Genomic DNA, 27,857 nt, shown 5'->3' with positions numbered 1-27,857 from the left:
TTTTTTCAGATTTAAAAGGGAACAACATTGCCACTATGTGGAGAATTTACAACATTACAAAACTGTGATCTGAGGAACATTCAACCTTATGGGATGATTTCGAACTTCCAGTGGCAAAAACTTTATATTATGTATTATGATAGTAATAATGACAAATAGTATAAAAATAAACTACCAACTGACTTACTAATCACTGCTAAACTTTAATATTGTGGTTTTCCAGCGCCATATGCATCCACCTTACCCTTAAAAAAAAATCACTTATTTGCTACAAGCTGCCTTTTTAAATTAAATCTATAAATTTATAAGACAAGTTTTGGGAGGTGGGTGAAAACAGTTTAATGGAGTGTGTAGGCTTATGAAAATGAAACGATATGTACGGTGTTGTTTTGGAATTATGGGGGTTAAAGGCCATCAGTGTGCTTAATTTAATGTCAATTTAGAAATTATCCAGTTGATTTGGTGGAATTAGCTCAGAAATGTGAAATACATTCCAATCATTTAAAGATAATGTTGCAAATAAGTGACAGTGATATAGGAGAGATCATTATGACATCCCGACATATAAAACTTTGTGGTTCCAAACAGTGCACAATGATGAATACGTCATCACGTGGCACAAGAAGGCAGCCTCGGTTACTTAAGGTTTGTTTTATGAAATAGACATTTTCAAAGGATCTTGGCCAACAATGTACATTCAAATTGTTCAAAAATGTGGTTCCTGTAATGACGGCATTTAAAAATTTGAGAAACTTACTATGTGCGGTCACTTAAACCGTGAATGACACGTACATCTCAGTATGTAAACGTGGTTGTGCAACACAAGTCTTGTGAAAAAATGTGAACGTCTGATTGCGGCTTTAAAACTAAGAGAAGCTCACTTCCTCTTTGAGCTCACTTTTGAGAAGCAACAACAGGCTACGTTTAACTTTCTCTTCCGCACAGGACAAATGGACAAGGCTCAAGGTTGGTTATTTTGCGATTCATCTTTCATTTGTCTAATAGTTCAATTGTTAAAGATTTTTTTTTTTGGTGGTGGCAGGTGGTAAAGCATATGGCCTCCTCAAGTCTCACCAAGAAGACAAACTTAATGCCATCAATGAGGTGAGACCGGAACATTTTCAAGTCAACAACACAATGCTGAGTATCTTAAAAAATAAAAATAATGGTGTTATTTTCTTACCTTAGGCTTTTCTGACCGATGAACAGTATGCAGATGTGGAAGACCTCGCCTGCAAACTTGACATGTTCAAATGTAACAATTTAAAACTCACTAAAATTAAAATGTTAGTGTCAGTCCATTTCTAAATGTTTTCTTACTCTCCAGGCAAATATATGGAGTTTGATCTTAACGACAAAGGCGATATAGGTAAAACTACAATTATGAATTCCAATTCCAATGAGGAAATGACTATAACATATTTTTATTATTTTTTTTTTTTTAGACATGATGGGATTAAAGCGAATGTTGGAGAAAATGGGCCTGGCCAAGACTCACTTGGAGTTGAAAAAAATGATGTCAGAAGTGGCAGGAGGAGCATCCCAGACAATCAGTTATACAGACTTCCTAAATATGATGCTGGGAAAAAGACATGCCATTTTGAAACTGTGAGTAGAACGGGGCAGTTTGTCCTCCTAATTTCCATACTGTAAAATGCCTCATGGATTTTCGTGTGATTTCTTTGATTGCAGAATTTTGATGTTTGAAGGCATGAATAAGGAGGAAAAGAGACCCGAGGGACCAGCTTCTCCCAAAAACTTTTCGCAATTGCCCTGAGGGATTTTTCACCATCAAAATTCCAGAACTAACACATCATATGTTCCACTTTGTATGGAATGGATTGTTCATTAACCCGTCTTTGGATAAAAGGATTCTCTTATTTTTTTAATTGAAAAAAAAAATAATTAAAATGTTTTTCAATCACATTCTTTCAGAAATCCTGTGAAACTAACGTCATTTTAGCACATGAATAATTCAAATCCTCGCTTCTGCAGTGACCTCATCCACATCAAGCGTAACACTTCTCTGTGCTTTGTACCGGAATTAGGTTTACAAACGAGACAGGATGAATGATTTTACCTCAAATAGCGTCAAAGCGGGCTGGCGCAGCTTGATGATGAACAAAGACATTGCGCATAAATTACCAAATCACTTTGAAATCTTGCTCTTCAAGATAGTATTTGTAAATGTTATGTTCTCTATCGCACTTTTTCCCAATCTTCATTGAGCAAACATTGGTGAACATTTAATTCATGGTATAAAGCTTACATTGAAGCAGAAGAATGCTCTTTTTTTTTTTTTTTTTTTTTTTAATAAAAGACAAAGAAGAATCACAAAGCAACAATATTTTTCACCATCTAAAATCTATTTTTCCCATGTGAAATTCTAAGTTTTTTTTTTTCTGGGGAGGTTGCTGTTGTTGTAGCTACCAAAAATATGCGACCAAGACTAAGAAACACGTGGTCTAATAAGAGGGACTGGTGCGTTTGACAGCTTCTACTACAGAAAAGCACATGAGACAGCAAGTGAGAGCAAAGCAACTTGGACTATGTGGTAAAAGGCTTTACAAACTTTCTTGATATAAACTTTGTGACGTCTCTAAATGGAAGTAGCTTTTTCGCTCGTAACATCACAGTACATCAAATCACATAAAACAGTTGCTACTTTACAAATAAATTACTGTATAGTAGAACATGTAAAAAAAACAAACGTGTGCTCCTATGACCCAAAAAAAAAATAAAAAGCCACATTTACCAGGACAGCTGCCTTCGCCTTCCACTTGCGCTTCACTGAGTCGAGCAACGAGCGCAACGTGTTCCCGCAAGAGTTTACTTGGAAAATTGTACAAAAAGTTACGCACAATATTTGTTCAAATTTGACTCTTTTCCAGAAACCCATACAAAAAATGTAAATGGGTAAGAGATGAGGGAAAATATGATTATAAAATGATTACAAGAGAAGCCTTTTGAAGTGCCTTCCATTTTTGTAGGCATTCCCTTGAAATTCTCGTGAGAACAGGTTCTTTCAATGTCACGTGGATGAACATGAATGTACATTAAAAGTAGGGACAGATATAAATATATGCGCATTCCTCATACATTCCGATTGAGGTGTGTGGTCTTGCAAAGTACGTATATTAAACCTGAGAGAAACAGACCAAAGCTTTCAATATGGATCAACCAAATATATTCAAAGCGGCTGATGAAGAGCACGCTGACTCACCAGAGGAAGAACAAATCATAGAAGAAAAGTCTTTCAAAGAGACCTTGACTTTAGTCAACAGCACAATTTAAATGAGTGGGGGGAGGGGGGTTATGAATAACTTAAAATTTTTCAATTTGTACAAACACTATAAAAGCATTCCACCTATAAAATAGAGAAATATGTCAAAATAGATTGAGTTTTAATTCAAACTTTACAAGAACGTGTAGGCTACAGGTTGTCGGCTGGTTGTAAAAGAAGGAAATTTTGGTTATTTTTCCTGAGCGAAACCAAACAACTGTCCCAATTAGTGCACAGAATTATCTTAATGTATGAATCAAGGCGAGCTACATAATTTCATCCAAATGTTTCTCCTGACGGTAATGCATGAATACACAAGAAAGAGGAAGAGTTCCCTGAATAGTGAACGCTGACAATCGAAATTAACTCAGAAACAGTGCATGTGTGAAACAAACAAAAAAAAAAATTAAAAAGGGAAGTAAACGTGTTTAAAAGCAAACATATCTGCTACGATTAAAGAGAAATAAGTTTTAAAACAATGGAAGTGTATGTGAGAAGCTTTTCAGATCCTTTGCAGGTGAGATTTGATCAACACGGTGCAGCCCTCCTCTAACATTCTATGAACAGCTCAAAGCATAAAGAGAACGAAAACAAACACAATCTACGCAGATTCTGCTACCGGGTGCACATTCAGAGATATGTGTGCGTGCGTTGAGAGTGGCTCAGTCAGTGTGTGTTGAGTGCTGCACTCTGACCAAGAGGGAGAAGGATGGATAGCCAAAGGAGTAGCTGCTTATGCTGCTCAGTTACAATGCTGAAGCACCACCATCTTTCCCCTATAAGAGACATATCAAGTGGGGGCCACATTTAGAATCATTTATGGAATAGTTCAAATGGTGATTCAAATAGCTAACTGGTAGTGACAACATAAAAAAAAGTTCAAACATTTTCTAATTTATTTTGAAAGTGGGGTTTTGAAGAAAAAAAAAGAAACGATATTTGACTGTTATTGGGAAGACAATTTACAATTTTGGTATTTTAACAAGAAACAGTGATTTGACACACAAGTTGCCTTTGCGGGCCACATAAAATGATGTGCCGGGCTGAATCTGGTCCCCCGGCCAATCCTCTACAACCCTGTCTTCCTGTTTTTTGGTGTCTGAAATTTGAGTCTGCTAATGTTTTGCTTCATGACATGTCATTTTAATGGAATCAGTCGCTTTGTACCTTATCCTGGTCAACGTCACTGTCAGCAGTTATGACGATTCTTTTCTCCACACGAGTTTCTGAGGAGCCACTTTTCACAATCTGCGTCAGGGAATAAAGCAAACATAACACATATCTCAATACTTGAAAATGTGAGAGCAGAAGAACCGATTGAAAAATCAGCAGCTGACCTTTGAGATGTGTGTAGTGGTGGTAGTGACGGAGGTGCCACTGATGGTTTCGGAGGTCTGCGAAATGGACAATGTGCTTTCTTTGTCCTCTTCTGTTCCATCAACTGCACCCTGAAGACAAAAAAAAAGAAAAAAATCACATAAAAGATCAGACAACCACTATGTATGCCAACTTTGTTATATATTAGAGGTGTGCTGTGGGAAATTATCCAAGGCTACCTCAATGGTACAAGAATCATTATATTGATGAAATAAATCTCTAATAAGGTTAATCATGTTGTTTTTAGGGTTAATTAGCATCCACAGGGCAATTGCATATTAATCAAAGCAAATCAGTGTTTGCAGTGTCACTGTCGTCTTGCTCTACCCCTCCTCCATGTGTGACTCCTCACCCCTCCCCTCTCTGCTCCCAGAGAAAAGGGAAAAAACTTAAGCCCTTAACTTTGGCTTTGGAACCCAACTCTACAAGTAACCTACCATGTTGTGTCCTGCTTAGATGTTACCTCAAAAAAGAAAAGATCTCATTACCGGTGAGACACCTTGACCTTTTAAAACCACGGTAAACCATCAAATTGGGAATTGGCCCATGCCTAATGAACAGAGAAAAGTATTTTCCAAAGGTGGCTGGGACCTCACGTCTTTTACATTGTGACAAACAAACAATTATAGTGGATTTGTTGTATTCCAGTGGGAATCACCATTTCATGAACTTGAACCAGGGTATGGGGATCTGTGGTTTGGCCATATTCCTAGCAGATCTACTCACACTTTGCTGCTGCATTTTCCCATCGGTGACTTAGTGAGAACAGATTGAAGCGAACCGGGCGAGGGCCGAGTCTGGAGCCCCTACCTTTGCAGACTCATAGGTGATGGTCTTGGTTGGGACGATAGGGACTTCTGTGGTGGAGATGCCACTGGGTAAGGAGTTGGGGACAGCTGTGATGGTGACTGTGTGGGTCTGCACCAGAGGCGGCTGTAAATGGGAGCACAGCCCCGTGAGTGGCTGTTTAACCAGACACCTCGCAACCCACCGCAAACCTTTCACACCATGCATGCCTTTTCAGGCCATTCCCAGAAACAAGCCTTTCTTTGAATCATTCCCTTTCCATCACCAGCGATTACCAAAGGAAAGCAGAAAAGGGGAAGTGAGGTTCCCAGAAATGAGCAAAAGATGGTAGTTGGTAAAAGAAAGATGTTTTGTAAGCAGTGTGGAGAGCACCATCACCATATGTAAGAGCCCAATAGAACCACTGTGCAACAACTCTGGAGGATCAGAGGTAGGAACCATCACAAAATAGTAAAAAGGTTCAAGCGAGACAGAGAAAGAGCCTGACGGAGACAGGAGGCTACCTGGAAGCTGTGTATGACCTGTGGACCACCGCTCATAAAATAGGAAGCAGGGGAAGATCCAGCTATATTTCCAGAGCGTTCCGAAAATCTGGGACATGAACTTTCTTCTTTATGGGTTTCATCTAAAAATTTACTGCCGGGGTCGAGGGAGGGAAACGGTTGTACCATCTCCACCTCTACCACTGGCACCATGGATGAGCCAATCACCACAAGTGCTTCCTGATCACATGATTTGTCAAAAGCAACTCTGGTAGGAGCCACGGCACTATGATGGAGGCTCACAATGGGATTGGACTTGTTGGAAAAGCCCAAATTCTCCTTGAGTGCAGCCCTGGTCTCTGAACCTCTGCACAGCGGACTAATGTGCAGGCTCTAAAAGAAAAAAAAAGAAAAATGCCAATCCATTTAAATTTGAAAGATGTGTAGTACACCTCTTTTCCAAAAGTCCGAGAGCTTAAATCACATGCTAAGGCAACACGTACAACATTAAAATGCAACATACGGTATAGCAGGTACAAATTGGAAATCCACACAAAATGTGGATTTATAACGAGTAAAAACTGAATTAACCCAAGAGACTAAAAGCTGATACAACCCCAAACAATACAGGTTGAAATACATATTTTATTATTATTGGGACAAAAACCCCATAATAATTGTTACTATCAAACCTGTTTCTTGATACCATATTTCCTCAAATAGTGGCCTGATGGTTTTATTTTTACTTTTATTTTTTATTTATGCAGAGCGAAGATGAGGCTTTCCCACAAAAATGTCTGAACTACTGCTCATGTCCAGCTTGCTAATTTTTTTCCAACACAATTGTCTTGGTGCTTCAAGAATAATATTATTGTTTCTTTAACCACCTTTTGTTTAATGTTCACTGGGGATGATCACATTTTTATTTTTGTTGAATCAAGGTGTTGCGTATAAAACTAACTGTGCCCATTGCATTAAATGAAATAAATATTTTGTGGCATCACCTGCTATTTTTTTCTTCCAAAAAAGGAGAAGCAAGAGACAGAAGGGAGTTATTTGTGTTCAAAATTATGCACGCAATGATTACGACATGACATCTGTCCAGCGGAGGTCACTACTTGAGGAAGTATGGTAAATTACACAAGATAATTTTTGGAGGAAAATGTAGCAAATCTTTTTTTTCTTTACTTTGTCTTTCACTAACATGATGTTTATTAACTTATGCTTACCAATTACATTTCAACACATACATGAAAAAAAAACGCACACGAAAAATACAATATTCATGAATATACAATTAGTGATGTGTAAATGGAATGCCTTTATTCTTTGGTCATGCGCGAGTACTCATGCAGTTGCTATATACTGCCTTGTGAAAGATATTTAAATATAAAAAAAGTTGGAGTATTACAATTTAGCTGCCTTGTGAATTCTCATCACAGAAATAATGCACTGTGACATTTTAATGAGTACACCGGAACTATTGGTGAATTTCAATAAATGTCTTTACTTCACAGTGTGAATAAAAAAATGTGAAGAGGCAAAATAAAATGCAAACTATAAATCAGTTTGACAAGGTGTCCAGCGGAAAGCCTGAGAAGAAAAAGTGTTGGATTTGATTCCAGTTCAAATCAGTCTGTTTGGAAATAGTGTGTTAAGGAAAGGAAAAGGTGAGAGTCTTGTTCCAAGAAGGAGAGGGCAAAAAAATGGCAGCTTCTCAAGAGCAACGGAGGATGGGAAATGAAGAATGCTACGGTGATGTCAGAAAATAGGCGGAGAAGAGAAAGCGAGATGGCAAGGTGATTGGGTTCTGTCCTCGCAGGTCACACTCACGCCTGTGTGGGACTTCCACAGAGTCCAGACGGCCCCTCAGCTGCGTTTGGAGTAGAAGTTGAGCAGGGGGCCGCGCGGGAGGCGGGTGACAAACTGAAGGGGGTTGGGAGGGGGGGGAGAGAGATGAGAGGGAGGAGTTTGGATGGCCGTTGAACTTGCAAAAATGCCAAATTTGATATTTTGAAATTTAGGTAACAACATGGCAAGTGATTGATTTTGGTTGTTGTTTATTCCAAGCATGGAATTGCTAGCACATGCACTTTAACATGCATTTCTTTTTTTTTTGCTCCCTTGTACATCACACCAAATTTTTCAAAAAACAAAAAGTCGTCCTCACTTTTACCATTTTACCATACAGTATCGACTGTACAGTTAGAGAACTGTCAATTCAATTGCTCTTTTTAAATGTGCTACATTGTTTGTTGACAGTAATTTAATCTGGCTACATTTCATGTCATTTTCCTGCTCATTACAAAACCATCAACATAGATTTATATCCGAGCGTGGCCATTATGCGAGCAGTTAACGGGAGTTACGCTAGAAAGTATCCACTGTCAACCCGCATCCATCTGAAAAACGATATTGGTGTGATGCTTCAAATTACATTATGCAAGAGGCAATTCGAGACGACCATTTATTCTCATTACTGATTTGGACGGTGGCCTGAGGGTAAAAATATCTAGCTGTGATTCAGACCTTCTCTCTTCAGGAACAAGCAAAGTTCAGAGAAAGGAGTGAAGGGGTAAAAGCAGCGTGGGAAGAAAAGAGTGCAAAACAAAATAGGAGCAGAAAAAGCAAGATGAAGAGAGAGGAGGGAAGTAAACTGCGGTGTGCGAGAACGTGCAAATCTTCCATTTCCCATTGCCATGCGTCACGTCTCTCAGCATGCGATGCCGACGCGTCGGCAATATCTGATGCATGCGCGATGAAGCATGAAAGCCAAAGATGCCTCATCCGCATCAGACAGTATCCAAGTGCAGACCCTTCATCAAACAGTCCGACCTCCATTCACCATCACAACATGCGTGACCTGCATCTTTCATGCCATTGCCATAAATAGGTCTCAACATGCTCACGCAGACCGATTCCATCAAACAACCAAGAAAGCAACCCGGAGGAGCCTCATCAAATACTCAATTGCTCACATGGAACAGTGATAGAAAAATCAATTTAAAAAAAACACCCAACTTGCATTAATAGCACACACTGGAGTGATGCTTCCCAAACACACACAATGACAGCTATGAGCAGATGTCTGATATCTGATGATACGCCGCATTTATAATTATTTGTAATGTGTTGTTTGGTGCTTGGGACTCACCCCATCTGCACCAGGCTGACCGTTGACACCCAGAGTACGCAACGGCGAGTGCGTGGACAGACGCTTGTCCCATTCGCTCGGCCTGGATTCCGGCAGAGATTCCATGAAGTTCCTCTTCAGCTCGCTGATACTGGCGTGATGCCTGAGCAGGTCCTCCTGAGGCTTGTCGAACTCCTACAAAAGGGGAAAGGTGAAGGGATGATGGGCAGTGGGATGAATGGAGAGAGATGATTCAGAAAGGTCAGCCAGAATAAATAATGGAGGGAAGAAAGATTGGAGGGATGGAAAAATTGGGGAAGGAAAAGGATGGGGGGGGATTAATCAGTTTGATTCGTTATGACTCAACAAGCAAAAGCAAAGTTAATGATTCCACTTCGACAAATAGTAAATGTATTTTGGGTTGAGCGTTTTACATAATCCATCAACAGGTTGAGACTGGGTTGAGGTTCTGCGGTTTGTTCAATTTATGAAAAATCTGAATGCTGCAAATTAATGGACGTAAAAACTGCAGTCGTGATACAAATGGCTGAACATCAACTTTATATTCAACACAAACGAACCAAGCAGCTGAACATTTAGCATCAAGTTGATCTCTATGGTGCATAGAGCAACTTCATGTTAAGTGTCCCCAAATGTAAATTCTTGCAATACACAGCCATATGACAGCATGTAATTATTCTCATTTTCAATTTCTAATCACAAATGCTGAATTAGAAGCGTATTAGTAGATTCATTTTAGTCGTAAAACTGCAAAAACAGTTAGTGCATGCGTTTCAAGCAAATGAGATGGCGGAAGCATGGCGAGTCAATGCGCTAAAGCATAAAAGGTGGATCCTGATGATTTTGTCAAAACCTCAGCCCAAGTAGGCAAGGTTTTGAGCATACACCACAACTGCCCTATTTTTATACTCCTAATTGATTAAAAAGTCAAAAGTCTGACACTTTACACCATGTCTGCATAAAATAACAAAACAATAACAAACAGGTACTACTTCTGATTCCACAGCAAAGCATGCTGGTTAATGCCTCCCCTGATTTCCTAAAAGTTCACAATATCTTTCTTTAATTACATAATAATCTCTATAAATAAAAAGGAATAATGGTTCACAAACATAGGCTACAAAACAAACTGATGAATCACTAGTTTTGAAATCAGAGACCAGTAAAAACTGTTCAAATGTTTTAAAAAGACTAATGGTAATAAAAAGTGCAAGCAATATCTCTATTTTTTTAAAGTGAAGACAATTTCTAATTTTAGTAATGACAGTGTCGAAGCAAAATTTATCTTTGCGGGCCACAAAAAGCAATGTGGTGGGCCATATCCGGCCCCTGGGCCTTGGGTTTGATACCTAGCAGCAAACTCCTGGAACAAGTGGATTGGAGTTGACATAGTATAAGCACATTTGTTTAGTATCCTAAAAAGCCAACCAGACGTGCTAAACGCTGATGCGAGTTCAAAATCAAGCTTTCATGCAAGCGTGATATGAAACGGCAGCCAGTGCACCAGAGAGCAAGAAAACAAAGCGCAAGACGTGACATTTCCACTGAGGGATACAAACCTCCAACATTAAAAGGCTATGTCTCATATAAATTGAGCCACCCTCAATTTTCTTATCTCTTCTCTGTGAAAAATGAACAGAACAAAAAAAGGGAGGAGTCAGGGTGTCAGTTTCCTACAAAGTCGGACATGCACGCTATGACGTTCACTCAAGTGTTAATTAAAAACAAAGACGTGAAGCTGTGAGATAGCTTGGGGACTTTGGCTAATGATCATTTTTTCTAGTCTGATGTGAAATAAAGAAACAAGCGTGTGTAAATCTGGCTTATCATGCACAGTATATCCATGCAAATGCATTCCAGGGATTGCGACAGCATGCGATGAGGATAATAATACCACAAATGTGTGTCCAATCCTGAAGCAATAATACAATTAGTCCACATGGCTTGCAAAAAAATCTTTTTTGTTATGTTCTAGCAAATAAAATGCCTTGATTATTATACGACCTGGCTACATGGATGCATATGAAGATGGAAGTATTATTTTTGGACTGAGCAAATTGCCAGCGGAAATGGAGAAATGACACACACGGCTAAGAATCTGACCTTTCGCAATCGCACCAATTCTCCGCTCGTCACCTCAGACTGTGAGGAGAGAGGGAGACACGTTAGCATACTTTACCTATCGCTTGTTGTCTCTGAGGTTGGAGGCTGACACTAACCTGAATGTCCCCATTGATGGAAAGTGTCAGTGAGGAGTCATTTCTCTGGTCAGTCCATACTGCTGACTACAGCAGCAAAAGACACATTTCAGAGAAACACCCCTGATTGGCAATTTAGCAAAATATTTTAAAGTCTATTTTTAAGCCATTTTATGACAAATATTAAGTGGCAGGTTTTTTAAAAAAAAAAAAAAATTGTCAAACAGACAATCAGAACTGTAAAAATTAAATGGCTACCTTGTCCTCGATTTTTGATGGTTCAACAACTTCTAAAGTGACCTCAAGCTTCCTCTCCTCTTTGATTGCAGTCCTGATCGGAGTGGAGGTCTGCGGCTGGTCAAAGGTTGCCATTGGAATTCCGGCCTCGGCCAGAGCAGCTTGGGAGAAGACTGGAGCGCTGACAGGACGGGTGCTTCTCTGTGTGATCGGTGCTGAATAAAAAAAAAAAAAAAGGAGATTGTATTAGAAATCAATATTGAAAATCTGATTACCAAAAAAAATAAAATAAAATACCACACACTGCCTCTGTATTTTATTGCAAGCTTCTAAGGAAAGTGCACGTATACGTTACCTTGAATTCTTCCTCAGCAAACACAAAATACCACCAAGTAAAAAAAAATGACAAGCTGCAGTATATTTTTTTGTTAGGAAGCAAGGACCTACAAAGCTCAATGTGACTGAGAAGTGAGATTAGAAATCTCTTGCGGTCAGGCATCCTTGAGTCAACCTTCATGTTGATTTGATGTTAATAAGCAAAAAAGCCACACGTAAGTACGTTGGAGAATACCTGGCTTTCGACGGCTAACGTCAAATAGAACAAACCAATCATGATGGACATGAGTATATTTGAGAGGCCGTCTTTCTTGCCGGATCTGTTTCTCAAACTGGGGTCGCTCAACAACTGAAATCCTTGTTTTGCTCTCTGAAGTTCTCTGTCCTGGAACTGCTGCTGGGAATCTGAGCCGTTCGGGGACTAATTTTCATAGAATATCAATTAGCAAACAAATACTTTGAATGAACAGGGTGGAAAAGCCGAATAGTTGCAATCTACCTGTTTTTCTAGGAGCCACATCTAGAAGAGTAAACCAATCATCATCCATCTTTCTCCCTGTTTGAAGTGGCTGCTCTTTCATCCACTTTTGTTCCACCACAGTATATCTCGGTAGCGACTTATTTTCTTTAACTGTAAAAGCTTCAGATGGAGCTACAGTAGGATACTTTCGGATAGGCTCGGCCGCTATTGTGGAATAAAAAGAGTTAAATCAAGATGCGCTACGAAAGGCCATCTGTTGAACCCAAAAATAAAATAAAAGCTCGCTTTGTGTGATTAAACCTACCTGGTACTTTTACCGCATCTAAAAGCACAAACCAGTCATCATCCATCTCTCGCGGTTGAGGTTTAAATTCAACTAACTTCACCACCGGCCTCGTTTCTTCTACTCTGGCTTTTTGTTTTATTTCTTTAGCCACGGTCGCAACTTCGACATTCTTAACCACGGCAACTGACAGAAAAGCAGATTTCAAATTAAACTGTAGGACGGAAATGTCTTCATGAGGACATATTTGGACAAGGATGGATACCTGATGGTACAGGAGCTGTCTTTTCTAGGATGGTTTGTTTTTGGAACAGTTGAAACCAATCATCTTCTTTTCGACCTGATGTTGGTACAAGCGGTCTCGTTTCTGAACTTGGTGTCTCATCAAACCTGCTGTTCTCACCAATTATCACCGTGTCCCATGTTCTAGTCATAGTGGTTAACACCTCAGCCTCAAAGGGCTTCCTTGTGTCTGGAGTAATTTCAACAGAGGTGTCTGGCACAGGCAGACAGTCAAAAGAAAAAAAATGAGTTTCTCTCAGCCAATCGTAGTTAAAAAAAGATGGCGTCAGTGAACGCAAATTTATACCTGGTAGAAATACAACTGCTGGTTCCCGAACGGCATCAAATACCACAAACCAGTCATCATCTTTCTCTGGTTGGATTTGAGATGGGCTCATCTGGTCCAAAGAAACCGGAAGCGGTTTCATCTCTATGTCTTTAATTTCAATAACTGGTCCAACATCTGGAGAGATTTTAGCCTCCATTGGTAAGGCAACTATTTTAAAAAATTAGATTGCTTTAGTTCACTGGTGTGTGTGAAAAGCAGAAAAGAAGAAAGTGAGATGTGGTCACCTGGAGGTATAAAAGAAGTTTTTTTCGGAACAACATCCAGCAGTAAAAACCAGTCGTCATCTCTTTTTATGACTGACGGGAATATTTTCACCTCTGGGTAAATTTTCTTAGAAGTCTCTTCTACTACAACCTCCATTCTTTCTTCAATCACAGCAGAAATTCTTTGTTCAGAATAAGTGTGAATCCACGTCACTTGACAAAAAAAAGAAGGAAGATATGAAATCGGTGAAGGTGCCGTTGGATTAAGGAAGAGCATGCGGCAAGTCGGCAATACCTGGCGGTACAAATTGCGGTTCTTTGCTGACAACGTCCAGCAGTAAAAACCAATCGTCATCTATTTCTCTTACACCTCGTGACATCTTTGTGCCTTCATTTACGCTTAAATCCTCGTTTATTTTTGGCTCTTCAATGACCACAACATCAACGGGTTCATATGTCATATCAACTGTCACGTCTTCTTTAGTCGACACATCAACAGCAACTACGACAAGAAGATTCAAACTCTCAGATTCGAACACGTTGCAGAGAAAAATGCCAGCAAAGCCCAACGTAGATGTTTGCTTTAGTAAAGCTGAGAAGCAAGATGAAAAACTTGAGCAATACCTGGTGCTACAAAAGTGCTTTCTTTGGAAACAACATCCAGCAACACAAACCAGTCATCGTCCCGTTCCTTCACCGACTGTTGTTGGATTTCTCGACGATACGTCGGCGCTTCTTCGCTTATCTCTGCCTCTTCAATTTGTACCTCCCTAATCTCTTCATCCTTTTCAACCACAGAGACCAAACTTTCTGCTTCCGTCTGGTCTGGTTCCTTCAAGGTAACTGATACGAGCAAAATATGTGAGCATAATAAAATAATAAAAAAAGTGTTCTGCAGGGAACGTCGCAGTACCTGCTTTTACAAATCTGGGGACAGCATCCAGCAACACAAACCAGTCATCTTCTCTTTCTAGAATAGTCCGTGGTGATGGAATGTCCCCGACTGGCTGTTCTTCTAGTAAGACCTTTTTATCTGCTGTAATCACTGATTTAGAAGTGAAAAACTCACCCTCCTCCAACGTAACGTCTTTCACCGATGTAACTGAACAAGGTGGAAGGAAGAGAAATGAAATATTTGGAAACTCACCAGTGCAAAAATTCATAAATTAGAAAGCAGCAAGTGTTTTTTTTTTGTACTCAGATAACAGCAAGATTTAAATTGCTGAATCCAGAAAGTCATATCGTACCTGATGGTTTGATAACGGGCGTGTACGGTGGACGGTCAAAAAGCACGGACCAAATATCTTTCTCTTTGTCTGGTGAAGATCCATTTGTGTCCTCAGTAACTTCCTCCTCAGCTCTTTCCACCAATATTTCTATCTTCACTCCAGTCTCACCAGTCTTTTCTGAAACGATCTTCAGAATTGTATTTTCCAACGCATCAAGCCTCTGCGGTGTCTGATCCTCAAAAGAAACTGTCTTCTTTGTCTTGACCTCTGTCTGATAAGCTACCCGAGAAGAAGCCTTGTCCTCCACCAGATCTTTCCATTCCTCTCCTATCTGACGTACCTTCTCTCTCAGACTATATTCAAACACATGGCCATCTATGCTATTTTTAGCATTGTCGTCATCGTCCAAAAGGTCTTTTAAAAACACCTCTTTGATTTGCTCCTCTAATTCATCCTTCACATCGCCCTCATTCATGTTCATCGCGGTCATCACGGAGTTTTTCAACACAGTCCGTGTTATGGCTTTACTTTCTTTCTGTAGTTCCTCATCCTTTAGTAAGGCGACTTCTTGTTCGCCTAATTCTTCTTCTATCACTTCTTGGATCTTATCAGACATGATTTCTACTTCTTGGAGTCGCTCTTCTAAATCTTTAACTTTTTTCAGCCTCCTCTCTATGTCTTCCATCTCTTCTAGCTTCTCCACCATAATCATCATCTCCTCTAGCCTCTCAATGACTTCCTCCTCTGTTAGCTCTTCTTCCTCACTCATAGTCTCCTCATCCAGGAGCTGGGCTGCATGGAGGAGAAGCAGGAATGGAACACCAAATGTGATGCAAATAGAAAAGTCGTCAAATCACACGGTGACTCACGCTGAGGTTTATCGACATGCTTATACAAGGAAGGGCTGGGGATTGGATCAAAGTAGAGGAACCAATCATGATGTCGTTCCTGTGCTGGTTGCAATAGCCTGTCAATAGAGCTCATTGATGCCAAGCTGATCTTAGCTGACAACGTGAAAAGAAAAAAAAATCATTGACACCAAATAAGCAACAACACAATGGACGCACAACACCTGAAGCAAACAGCCATTACATAAGCGCATACCTGGCCGTTCTACAAAATCGAAAGATGGAGAAAATGGGAAAGGAGGATCTCGGTCCACCAAGGTGGACCATTCGTCTTCATTTCTCGTCCGGAGCTGTGCATCGAAAGAGAGATCCCACCACGGCCGACTGCCATCCTGAATATTCCAGGACTGACTAAAAGTCCCTTCAGACTCACCTTTAGCTGTGAAGAGATGTCGTTATGTGATGACGTTTCAAGTGACATGAAAAGCGTTTTAAGCGAGGTCTTGGTGAGTCCAGTAAGCAAAGGTTAGTGACGAAGCTCAACGTCGGCCGTGTTGTGCAGATACCCAAAAGGGCGGTTCAAAAGGTCAATGAAGCAGATATGACGAGAGCCAAGTTAAGATGATGAGCACAAAGCGCAAAACAAACATCAAGCTGTGACATCTGAGCAAGCCGAAATTGGGTCGATATTGAGCAGTGACCAAAGATACCCTGCGATCGTGTCAGGGCAAGGACAAAGTGGTTTGACATTGACAACCAAGGTTGAATCTTTTTTAAACACGGCAAAGGAACGATGGATGGAATGAATATTAGTAAGTGCAATAGATGCAAGGGGGCGGAGCAAAGCGCCACACAATTCCAAGTACCTAGAAATTCTAGGGAAGGGTAGGGGTTTTCAGAAACAAGCATCGACGACCAGTCATCAACCTCACACCTGGTCGATGCCGTGATGCTCCAGAGACTTTTGTCTAAAGGAGCGAAAGAAGAGCAGTTTTTCGTCCGTACCTGTGTTTAATGATGAAATGTTGACGTAACGTAAAGGTTCGTACCTCCATCTAAATTGCGGGAGAGGCGTTTGCTGGCAGAGCGTGTGAAGCGAGGGGCGGGGCGGTCGATCATGGAGCTGGCTTGCCGGGTTTGGGCCTGGGTGCGCCCGCTGTACCTGAACTTGGAGCCCAGGACGGGGAAACGACGTGACGAGGGAGGCTCGGTTGTTGTTGCCCTAAAAAAAAACAAAAAACACATTTTTTCCTTTTGGATTTACCAACCAACAGCACTCCACATGATTTGGAATTCCAAAATCGGCAGTGTTGCGTAACTTGGTAAGCGACAACTTTGACCTTAAGAAGGTTCATGCTAAGGTCAGGACGAGTGCAATGCAGCTGGTCAAATGGACGCGGAGCCAATTTCACGGATTAGGCAGCCGTTAGCCAATTACGCAGAGGACGGACGGGCACGTGTCGGGCATGACATTGAAAGTGGGCAAGAAAAAAGCTATCGTTACCTGAAGAAGGTGTGATGTTCAACGCAAACTTTCCATAACTTCTTCGAAGCTTTGTAGTTTGGTAACTTGAAGCCGATTGTGCTTTCGTACTGTTCTTGCTGTGGGAGAAGAAAACAAAACAATTAAGGCAGGGTTCAAAAGTGTTACATTTGCTTGATCTCATTTGTCTGCCACACAGCATGAAGCATGACATTTACCCCGGAGCAAGGTCGCATTAGTACATTTCAAATCCCGTGCAGTCAGACAGACTTTAAAATATTAGGCGTGGAAAAGCTTTAAAAAAAATAAATAAAAAGTACAAAAAGGAAACCACCCTAAATTAAAATAGTAAATAATTCAGCTGGACCAATATAATACAAACAGAAAAAATTACAGAGTGTATTTATTTATTTTTACCTCAGACGGCCGGATTTTAATGAAGAAGCTGCTGCGTTTGTAAGAGATCTTGAGAACTTTTGGCCAAGGGAAACGGTTGATTCTCAGCTTGTCCTTATAAACCATCAGACCACCGGAGCAAACTCCAAGTGTAATGTCGACACCATCGAGATCCTGCAAAAGCACAAACATGGAGGTCACAGTGACTGTAGGCCATTATAAAGTAATGAATTTTTAAACACACGTCCACTAGGGGGCAGGCTTTCAAATGCTATGGGTTCATGGAGTTCAAAGCGTATTTACTGAGAGGAGAGAGAGGGTGACAGCAATTTAATTTTGTAATTAACGAAATCAACTGGGATAGGCTCCAGCACGCCTGCGCGACCCTTGTGAGTTAAAGCGGTTCGGAAAATGGATGGATGGATGGATGGATGGATGGATGAATGGATGGATGGATGGATGGATGGATGGATGGATGGATGGATGGATGGATGGATGGATGGATGGATGGATGGATGGATGGATGGATGGATGGATGGATGGATGGATGGATGGATGGATGGATGGATGGATGGATGGATAATTGAAGATAACTTGGTTCTTGAAATATAGTCAATCTCGATAAAATTATACAAATTAGAAATATGAATGTTACAAAATGTGCTTTTCAGTCATGTCATATTATTTTACCTTGGCTTGATGAAGGTCCACACCATACATTGAAAGTTTCTTGGCATTTTCCAGGAACAGCATATCAGCTTGGGCTGGACTCATTGACCTTGCACACAAAGAGGAGATTGGTTCTGACTCGCATATTCTAAGAGGTTCTTGTTGGAATACATTCCTTCCTTCCGGAGGCCTACCTATATGTACGATGCAACTCCATCACCTTTTCCTCCAACTCTTTGCTCTGTCCAGGAGCCAGACTAAGATCTTTAACATAGTCAGCTCCGTGGAGTTCCGGGTCATATTCACCCAGCTCTGACTGTGCTGTGTAAGATCCCAGCAAGGACAGGGTGACAAAGGAGCACGGAAGAACCCCACTCATGATGTCCTTCCTCAGCTGGAGACATAAATAGTACCTGGAAAAGAGAAGCACTTATCTTCACATTGTCTATATTTGAGGTGGATGGTGATGGTGGCCGTCTCAAAAAAGTTTACAGGAAACAGGAAATTCACCTTGTGAGGTCTTCGGTAAGTTGTGCCGGGTCAGGTGGATAGAACTTTATGTTGAAAGTAAAGTTGTAGACAGCACCTGGCACCTGTTTGCGGATTTCCTTGGCGGGTTCCAACCATGTCTGATGAAGGGAAAGATGTATTGGCAATAACTCGCAATGTGTTTTGTAATTAATTTGATTTAATTCTAAATTCTTCATGACGAATCAGATAAGATTTGAATTTTGTTTTGGGTTGATTTTTAATGTGAAATGAAACTAAATAAATTGCGTATAAAATTCAATACCGACCTTGCTGGTTGGTGTTTCCCAGTGAGCAAGGCCGAAATAATCCTTCTCCAGCAGATTGAGGTTCTCGCACACTTTATTGATGAGCTCCTGTCCTTTAGCGTGTTTCTAAATGAGAAGATGCAATCAGAAAGGACAAAGCCAAACACTCGTGAAGCTCCCGTAACTCGATTCCACGACTTACATCGAGCTCACACTCGTACTGAGTGTCATCCAGCAACGTGACTTTGCACTGAATGGTTTTCTGTCGTTTGGAGCCTTTGGCATCATCACCCTTCTTCTCCGTCTTCTTTTCTTTTGCAGGCTTTTCCTCCTTGGGCTCTTCATCTGTCTTTGCTTCTTTCTCATCCACTTCTGCTTCTTCTTCTTTCTCGTCCTCGGGCTCTTCCTTGATTGCGGCTTCTTCCTTGGGTTCCTCCTGAGCTGGCTGCAAGAGAAGATAGATTTGAAGATTAGAGCTCAGTGAGGTGATCATGAATTGATCTTTGTGGCACTGACCTGCATCTCTGCGCTGCTGATTGAGTGCTGATCGGGAGCTTGTTCAGTTTCTGGCTCAGTTTTCAGTTCTGGTTCTGGGGCAGCAATTGGTGCTTTGACCTTTTGAGCCTTTTCTTCTTCTTTTTTTCCCTTTTTCACCTTTTTCTTCCCTTTGTCTTCTTCCTGTTTATCATCTGCCTTTTTCTTTGCCTTCTCCTCTTCTTTCTTTTTGGGCTCTTTCGATTTTTCCTCTTCTTTCTTTTGGCCCTCTTTTAATTTCTCCTCGTCTTTCTTCTTCGATGTTTCCTCTTCTTTTGTTTTGCCCTCCGTCGATGTTTCCTCTTCTTTCTTTTTGGTGTCCTTTGATTTTTCCTCTTTCTTTTTTGTCTCCTTCAATTTTTCCTCCTCCTTCTTTTTGGCCTCTTTCAATTTTTCTTCCTCCTTCCTTTTGGCCTCTTTGAGTTTTTCCTCCTCTTTCTTTTTGGCCTCTTTCAATTTTTCCTCCTCTTTCCTTTTAGCCTCCTTCAATTTTTCCTCCTCTTTCTTTTTTTTCTCCTCCTTTGCCTTTTCCTCCTCCTCCTTCTTTTTGGCCCTTTCCTCCTCCTTCTTCTTGGCCTTTTCTGCCTCCTTTGCCTTCTCCTCCTCTCTCTTTTTCTCCTTCTCCTCCTCCCTCTTCCTTGCCTTTTCTTCTTCCTCTGCTTTTTTCTTCGCTTTTTCTTCTTCCCTTTTCTTCACCTTCTCCTCCTTCTCCTTTTTCTTCGCTCCCTTTTTATCAACTTTTTCCTCCTCCTTTTCGGGCTCCGTTTCAGTGCATTTATCTTCGGTCCTCTTAACTTCTTTTGTTTCCAATTTTTCTTCTATTTCCACAGCGTCCTCTACCTTTGCCTCTTCTTTGGGCTCCTCTATCCTCTCCTCCTCTTTCTTCTCGTCCTGCTCCTCTTCCTTTTTCTCCTCTGCGGTTTTCACTTTCTCCGCATCCCTCTCCTCAGTTTTCTTCTTGCTTTCTTTCTTTTTCTTCTTGCTACCTTTCTTCTCAAGTTTCTCCGGCTCAGTCTTCTTTTCCTCCTTTTGCGGTTTCTCTTCGCTCCGTTTGACCTCTTTCGAATCGGGTTCCTCCTCTAGGACAGCATTCTTCTCCTCAGCTTTCACTTTTTCTTCTTCTTTCTCTTCCTCCGCTTTCCCAGCCTGTTCTTCTTTGTCTTGCTTTTCCTCGCTGGCTTTCTCTGCCTCAAAGCCTTCTCCTTCTGAGCACTGCGAACGGCGCTTAAGGAAAGAGGAAAAGAGACGAGAGAGGCCTTTGCCGGCAGAAGTTCTGGTGCGAGGTTTCAGCTGCTCCTCTTCAGGGGAGGAAGCCGCATCGGCGGAGGCGGCGGGCTCGGCGGCCTGTGCCTTCTTGCTGGACTGCTCGCCCTCCGGCTCTGATGCCGCTGCCTCTGGACTCTGCTTGTTCTCAGGTTCGGGTTCAGCGGCGCTAGCCTTCTGCTTACCTTCAGTGTCCGCCTCGCTCACGGCACTGGCTTCTGTTGTCATGGTAGCCACTAGGATGGAGAAGAAGAAAGGAGTCAGAATTGTGGACAGCGCTTTACTGAGTGACAGAGCGCAACACTGCTGCACTTGAAAGACAACAAACAAGATTAGGATCACTGAACTATAAGCTTGTGTGTCGTAAACATGCTTAATACTGTTTGGCAAACATATGAAAGAAATTGCAAAGCTACAACAAGCTGTTAAGTATAGAAAATAACTTTTTGCTTCACTCCAAAATTTTGTTTCATAACTAATAATGGTGCCTATTTTGTCTCTTCACAGCATTCACACATTTAATGACTAACAACAATTTCAGTGGAATTTCGCCAACTGTCAGCTATAGACAACATTGACAAAACACACTCATGCAACCTGCAATGCACGCACATACACAGAATCGGACAATAGCTGTCCTTGTTGGATGCTGTGTTCAATATCACAACCTCCGCCATTACAGACTCATTAAATTTTACGGGCACAAAGACGCCATTCTACATTGTGCCTATTAGCATTTGTGCCAAAATTGCATACCAACCTGTACAAAACAGTTTAATGATGGTCAAACACACAAAATTATAACCTACTGTATTGAATATCATGTTTTGATACAAAATACGCAATTTAAATTCCCACATCAAAGCCTCATCAACTTTTTCATTTTTATTTACGACACACAAACCCCTGCGCTATTTAAAAAAAAACTCCAAAAAGCCACATAATAATTATCCACTTATGGCAAAGCAGTTTCATGAATACAACTTTGTTGGGGTTATGGAGAGGACAAATCTCACATATTTAGAAAGGTCTTACATGCCGATTAAAGCCTTTGACTGGCTGAAATAAACCACCAGCATTATGCAACCATGCAACCTCTCTTGGCTGGAGATCACTACAGTAGTGAGCTACCTCGTCTGAACTAAGTCTTGCCTAATTGGTCACTAATGTTGCAGTGTTAATGTCCGCCATATGAGTTCAAGTCCCCTACCCTAGCCTTGCCATAGGGGGGGAGGGGAGCTGCTTTGCAGACAGAGAGGCAGGCCAATCTTCCAGATGTACAGGGCCTCCCCCCAAAGGGTGTCCCACTATACCATGCATGCACCTCCCCATTGCAAATACACGAGAAGAAGAGGAGGGAGGGGGGGGGTTGTGCACACACAACATACACACGCTAAAATCCTCTTTCGCCCTCCCATTGTTTGTGTCCAGTGACCAATAACTACACTGCACTCTATAACTAATCCTAACCACCCTTCCCCCTAAGAGACCCCCCATAGGCTTTTCCCCTAGGTCACCACACACACAAACGCACAGCTATGCATCAGTGCTCACAGCCTCCCTCCACTGGGTCTTTTAATGCTCTGTCATCTCAATTCTGATTGTCAGGAAGCAGACATGCTCCTAATGGACCAGCTGAGCTTGTGCCTGCTGCCTCCTCCATTTTGAGTTGTCTATCTAACATCTCAGCTTTAGGCCAGCTGAGCAGAGTGTCACTCGACTGATGGAGATCACCATATGAAGTGCAGGATGTTTTTTTTTTTTTTTTGCACAGTGGACCCCATGTAATAAATACACTGTAAAGAAAAGGGCTGCCCTCAATACTATATAATTAGTCTCTCTAATGAGTTAAATTATAAATGAAGTAGGCCACCCTCTTGCACCAGTGAGTTGAATTAATTCCCCGACTACTGTGAGTGAAATGTGTTGCGTTGAATGAAACATCCAGCATAACTTATTTATTCTTTTATTTCCTTGACCTCACTTGATTGCCATTTCCTGCCACTTTATTCAGTTGGCCGCAAAAAAACCCCAACATATTTTAAATTCAATCACATATGTCAGTGATGCTTCACAGCTGCTCTAACCTGGTGTGTAAATGTGAGATGAAGAGAGACAGGAGGTTTGAATGAGGTAAAGAAGGAGGAGGTATGGTATATAAATAGCTGTTTGTGCTCAAGATGCTTGGACTCATTAGTTAGCCTTTAGTGACGAGCTCACATCTATTTATGTTCACGGCATTCTGCAGCTCATGGCACGCACGTGCAAATATACACACATGCATCCATGCTTGCCCCAAAATGCAAATAATCCTCGCAATTAATATTTATATTCCTTTCTTGCAATCATCTACACATAAATAGATGATACACATCCTGAGTATATAGTATCTTGTCGAGGTAATGTAAGGAAAGCATTTTAACTTGGCACCAAGAGTAGGCTTAAGGAATTAGCAGGAGTTTAGAGTTAATCGGGGCCAAGTTACCAAGTGAGATTATCTCTGACTACCTGCCCTCCACTGGCCATCTCACTAACTATGTTTACATGGCGTCAATATTCAGAGGTTAAGGTCAGAATTGTATACAGCCATGCATGAACAGACTAGCTCATACATGGTAATTGTGCTGAATTACAATAAATTATCCTCCCATCTAAATCACAACATCATGTTGAAGGTATACAATAAGATATTATTGTATATTTATTTTTTTCCACTACACTGCCTATATTAAAGTGATTATTGCAAAATGTAGATCAGCCTGGCCAATAAGTAGTCTAGCCCGAGCCTCCATGCACTTGGACTAGCTGCCAGCTCACTGCGTGTGGGTATGCAGCTTGAGTCTGTGTGGGTGTGCAATGGACATGAGCTAGTGAAGACGATCAGCTGTGCTGATTCATGGTTTTTCAACGAGCACCCCTTATTTAGCCCAAAAAACAAAAAAAAATCAGGAGAATTCAGCTAAAAGTTTATATTTGCTGTGTAAACACAAACAGTACAAATGAAATTAATTTGTAAAGACACAATTAAGTGGACAATAAAACTTGTGAATATCAAGGTCATTCTAAGACACTAACACCTTTCTTAAGTCAAGTACACAGTTACAGAGGTTTATTTCAGTGTTAATGTATCCAAAGCCACTACCCAATGAATCGATACACACAGATGGCAAGAGCTGCTGAGTGTAACATGAACCATCATGGGAAATGAATGAAGTAGCCTGATTGATTTAGTCTGCTCGTCCTGTAAGTGATTCCAAAATCATTCGACTCAGCCCAAGCCAAGTTGCAAAGATATATTGCGATAGAACAAAGTGAGGACAAAGGCTTCCAAATATTAAATAATTAATCCAGATATGTTTCACTAAATATAATAAAACAAGAAACATATACCGTAATCATCAACCTTGTGCAGAGAGTATCTATTTTGAATACGATATTAAAAAGTGAGGAAATTCCTCAGTCATTCAAAAAGACCGTGCATGTGGAGTTTGTTTATTTAGCACAAACACAGTTGTAGACTAACTGCCCAAACGCATCATAACTCCCAAAAGAGGATTAACAGCAGCAAGCTCCTATGGGACCTCAATAACCTCGCTCTCACACAGCAAAGACACAAACATCCACGAGTATCACTTACATGCTCTCAACACTGCTGATTCAGCACTATAGTGATGACCCTGAGGTAATAGAGTGCCATCATTTTTTTATCTTAACCTCGCTCTTTCGTACTGCTACCGGGTGCACCACATGAACCCTCAGCTGCATCGGCCTCATCCTGCACACGTGATATTTGCGGCTTCATGAGAGATTATCTGTCTATATTTATCCAGCAGTATCATCAATAGACATGAGGCTTATTGCACCTTTGTTGGTCAAGTGTGTTAGGCAATATATTATGCGCCAAGTGAGTGTGGGGTATTAACGCAGCTCCCCTCTTGGGGTGAAAGCAAGTCAAGTAGAAAATTTAATTCAATAGTAGAGGTATTTTGAAGAACAACTGCACCGTTATGTAAGATAAAAGGACTACAGTCGGCAAATCACGCATCAATAGTTAATAATTTAACTGAGAAAATGTTTTTTTCCCGGTTTAAGGAATTATTCATTCATATTTAATAAATCTTAAAGAATTGCATTCAATGTAATTGCTATTAAATAAAATGCACGGCAAAAATTGCATGCGCGTTTCAACCGAGTGCGCCCCCAGCCATGTTTACCCATCCAACTCACATGAAGAGATACTACGACTACTTTTCATTTGTGCTTTCCTCTAATGCTATTTTCTTTTAGGAAAAAACCCTATTCATTGATAAATTGTTAAGAAAAAAACGTTTGGACGCAATATCGTAATAAAACACATAGCGGATTTTTGGGGGAACTTTTACCGCAAATAAAGCGCCGATATGAGCGATCTGTGCCGCACCACTGTGCGGCGGCTATTTAAAAAAAATCCGAATACGAAAATGGCGCCGAATGTGCGGCAAAACAAAATAAACATCAAACCCTGAGCGTCATCGGGACCTTCGGACTCACCTACTGCGGGTTGCGCATCAATAGGGAAGAGCAAAAAAGAAGTCAAAATATGCAAAATCCCGTATTCTGCACGTTCAGATAAGGAACAATGTTGCGGTGCCACACATGCTTTGTTGTGCTGGAGGTGTCCGATGCTCGTAAAGGGGCGGAGCTTATCCGAGGCTTGGACCCGACTCGGCACCCAGAAATCACGGCTCCAGCACACATGCAAGGTGCACACCGATGCTGTTTCAAACGGGATATAATAGAGGCATCAACATTTAAGATATATTTCAATTGCCCATTATCTTTAACTATCCATCTCTCAATGTATCTATTTTTCCATGTATCCATCCAGACCTTCTGCAGGGAAAGGTCAAATGAGGGTACTTTTTTAAACCTTACTTGTTTTTCTTTATTTAAACACATTTTGCAATTCTGCACATCCATTTTGATAGTACTTATCCTTATTAGGGTCACGCGTCTGCTGGAGCCTATTCAAACTCGGAGCAAGAGACGAGGCAGACAGTGGACTGGTTGCTAACCAATCACAAAAGCACAAATAGTGAAACAAAAATTCACACCGTTTTACAACTCAGATCAAACTCAAGTCTTGGCCTCACCAAGTATTGCACAAAAAGACAAAAACAAAGCACACCTAATCCAATCTTCTAAAATTGCATTAATAACAATTCAAAAGAGTTCATGGTTCTTCCGCTTTTTAGTAAGCTAAAGCTGTGTGCAATCTTTTTCTAACTAAGTTAAACTTACCAAATATGACTCGTTACTTTACCAACAATCACAAAGGCAATACCAGACTAATTATTTAGACACTCTCATCCCTCCGTCGGTCACGCATAATACCGACATTAAGTTTCGAGTCCGACCCATCAATCTGAATTTCAAAAACAAACAAACACATTCATACTTGTGTGCACACATTCAAGCTGTCTTAATGGAGCCCACCCATCTGCCTGACCCCATTAGGGCCATGCGGTTGATAGGCGGCGGGCGGGTGGGAAGGGGGTCAGTGAAGAGGTTCATTATTCCCTCTCAGACACCATCACCTTTGTCTCACAGACAAGTTCACGTGGTTTACCCAGCAGTTAGCTATTCAAACAAAGATCTTACCAGTAAAGAGGTGATTCTGCTTATCCAATAAATCCAAAACGGCCGGTTTACAGAGGAAACCCCCCCAAAAATAAATACCTCCAACACAGCAAAAGTCACTTTTTGTCCTTGTAGACTTTAGTCACGGAGCAAAGTGACACAACATCAGGGCATTCGTTGTAAGTGCTGTTAAACATTTACCAATGTATTCCCGGAAGCGACCCGACTAGTGCTGCCCCGATACAGAAGGAAAGGCAGTACTTAGTTTATTGGTTCTATTCATCCCGCTTGGATGTGTCCTAGTCTGAGAGAGAAAAAAAAAAAGGGTGTATGAAGGAGTGGTGCTGCAGCTCAGTTGCTTAGGAGACTGTCATGCGCTGGTGCAAGAAGCAGGTGTTGTGCTGGACCCAAGAGAGAGACGGCAGACAGAACCAAGAGGGGAGGAGCAGACCTACAATCCCCTGAGACCACGCCAGACTGGAACCACAGACTCACTCCCACTCAAGATCCAGACACACCCTAAAGGAGTGACGCTTTCTCAAGAAAAAATTAAAAAAACAACGTACATGTATGATGATGCAGAGCATCGTTCATCTCCGGCAGAGTGCACAGCGGAGGGGGGTTGGGGAGAGGACGATGTTTTGGAACATCTTTATCCCTCTCTGGCTCAGTCACTGGATGATTACGTAATAAAGTCCCACACTGTATCCACCCAAATCATTGACTATTAGTGAAGCATCTGGGCGTGCATCATAGGGTAGTAGTCTCACGCATCTTACGTAAAGCAACACGCCGCCAGGAAAATGTTGCAAAATATGACTCGAGTGCACGCACGGAAGTGCGGTTGACGTGGTTTTTGTTTGTGCTCCCGCCCTGAGCTTGGTGGAGCACTAATGGGATGGCAACTGGACATCAATATTCATGAAGCACTGTTATATCATGAAGAATTCATAAAGCAAGAATGTTGCTGCCCCACTGTAAAAGCAGACATCTTTTGGTTTGGCTTGTGTAGATGAATTTAGATCAAGCACCGTTTTTCAAGAAATAATATTTACTGTAAATTGCAGTCACAAGAACTCATCTAACCTAAGTGCCCTCTTTACAAAAAAAAAGAAAAATCTGTAAATATTATTCCATAAAGCAATGAGGTCTTTCTGATATGTATCATGAAAAAATCTCGTGCGGGTATTATTGTTTGTTCTGTTTTGTATTTTAAATCAACAACTGGCCAAACAGATGATGGCCATTTGAGTACATCATCCTGTTTGAATTCTACTGGCTTGTGCTAGTGTGTGCTGCTACCTAGTGGAGAAACAAATGAGCACACTTAATAATGCAAATGAGTTCAGTAAGCAACTGAAATTCACTATGTATTTGCACACTATGTATAAAATTATTTATATATATATATATATATATACTATATATATTTAGTGATGTTAAAAAATTTATTAGCACAGTGGTTAGCAAATCTGCCTCACAGTTCTGAGGTTCAAACTCCCATTGAAAAGTTTGAATTAGTGTAAATGTGAGTGTGAATTGTTGTTTGTGTACTGATACAGCATAAG

The 27,857-nt window shown here is 41.0% G+C and overlaps 2 protein-coding genes across 9 annotated transcripts; one reads left to right on the top strand and one right to left on the bottom strand.

Annotated features, from left to right (window-relative positions):
- The first annotated feature begins 831 nt into the window (after positions 1–831).
- On the top strand, positions 832–1,938 carry LOC148392076 (allograft inflammatory factor 1-like). The gene is made up of 6 exons (XM_088386024.1): positions 832–966; positions 1,043–1,104; positions 1,189–1,255; positions 1,328–1,369; positions 1,446–1,608; positions 1,693–1,938. Exons 1-6 carry the CDS (start codon positions 951–953, stop codon positions 1,775–1,777), a joined length of 435 nt encoding a protein of 144 aa, XP_088242150.1. The 5' UTR covers positions 832–950; the 3' UTR covers positions 1,778–1,938.
- Positions 1,939–3,164: 1,226 nt separating this feature from the next.
- On the bottom strand, positions 3,165–26,590 carry LOC148392075 (uncharacterized). Of its 8 annotated transcripts, none has more exons than XM_088386010.1 (33): positions 26,311–26,585; positions 19,390–20,906; positions 19,076–19,318; positions 18,895–18,999; positions 18,608–18,726; positions 18,292–18,510; positions 18,119–18,206; positions 17,450–17,602; positions 17,054–17,151; positions 16,599–16,771; positions 16,416–16,517; positions 15,806–15,988; positions 15,571–15,705; positions 14,720–15,493; positions 14,386–14,574; positions 14,097–14,315; positions 13,768–13,974; positions 13,494–13,685; positions 13,228–13,416; positions 12,904–13,134; positions 12,660–12,824; positions 12,374–12,559; positions 12,110–12,295; positions 11,560–11,753; positions 11,323–11,388; positions 11,207–11,245; positions 10,663–10,725; positions 9,104–9,277; positions 5,971–6,342; positions 5,471–5,593; positions 4,621–4,731; positions 4,451–4,531; positions 3,165–4,059 (listed from the first exon to the last, which is right to left on the bottom strand). In XM_088386010.1, exons 2-33 carry the CDS (start codon positions 20,896–20,898, stop codon positions 4,030–4,032), a joined length of 6,918 nt encoding a protein of 2,305 aa, XP_088242136.1. In that variant the 5' UTR covers positions 20,899–20,906; positions 26,311–26,585; the 3' UTR covers positions 3,165–4,029. The 8 variants fall into 8 exon arrangements, with proteins under 8 accessions (XP_088242136.1, XP_088242143.1, XP_088242137.1 ...); XM_088386017.1 differs by lacking the exon at positions 26,311–26,585 and adding an exon at positions 25,201–25,356; XM_088386011.1 differs by lacking the exon at positions 10,663–10,725 and having other exon boundaries at positions 26,311–26,586.
- Between the last annotated feature and the right edge of the window lie 1,267 nt (positions 26,591–27,857).

This window comes from Syngnathus floridae, chromosome 10 (genome assembly GCF_059516105.1).
Source record: "Syngnathus floridae isolate MCC-2025c chromosome 10, RoL_Sflo_1.0, whole genome shotgun sequence".
In the NCBI taxonomy this organism is placed as follows: domain Eukaryota; kingdom Metazoa; phylum Chordata; class Actinopteri; order Syngnathiformes; family Syngnathidae; genus Syngnathus; species Syngnathus floridae.
The sequence above is the reverse complement of the archived record's forward strand: the minus strand, read 5'-3'. Positions and strand labels throughout refer to the sequence as shown.

Excerpts from the sequence above, each read along its gene's own strand:
- LOC148392076 (XM_088386024.1), top strand. Across the intron at positions 1,256-1,327 it reads CAAACTTGACATGTTCAAAT|GCAAATATATGGAGTTTGAT; the intron begins GTAACAATTTAA and ends CTTACTCTCCAG. Across the intron at positions 1,609-1,692 it reads AGACATGCCATTTTGAAACT|AATTTTGATGTTTGAAGGCA; the intron begins GTGAGTAGAACG and ends CTTTGATTGCAG.
- LOC148392075 (XM_088386010.1), bottom strand. The coding sequence starts at position 20,898 with ATGACAACAGAAGCCAGTGCCGTGAGCGAGGCGGACACTGAAGGTAAG. Across the intron at positions 11,389-11,559 it reads CATCAAAAATCGAGGACAAG|TCAGCAGTATGGACTGACCA; the intron begins GTAGCCATTTAA and ends TTGCTGCTGTAG. Across the intron at positions 4,732-5,470 it reads TCACCTATGAGTCTGCAAAG|GGTGCAGTTGATGGAACAGA; the intron begins GTAGGGGCTCCA and ends TTTTGTCTTCAG.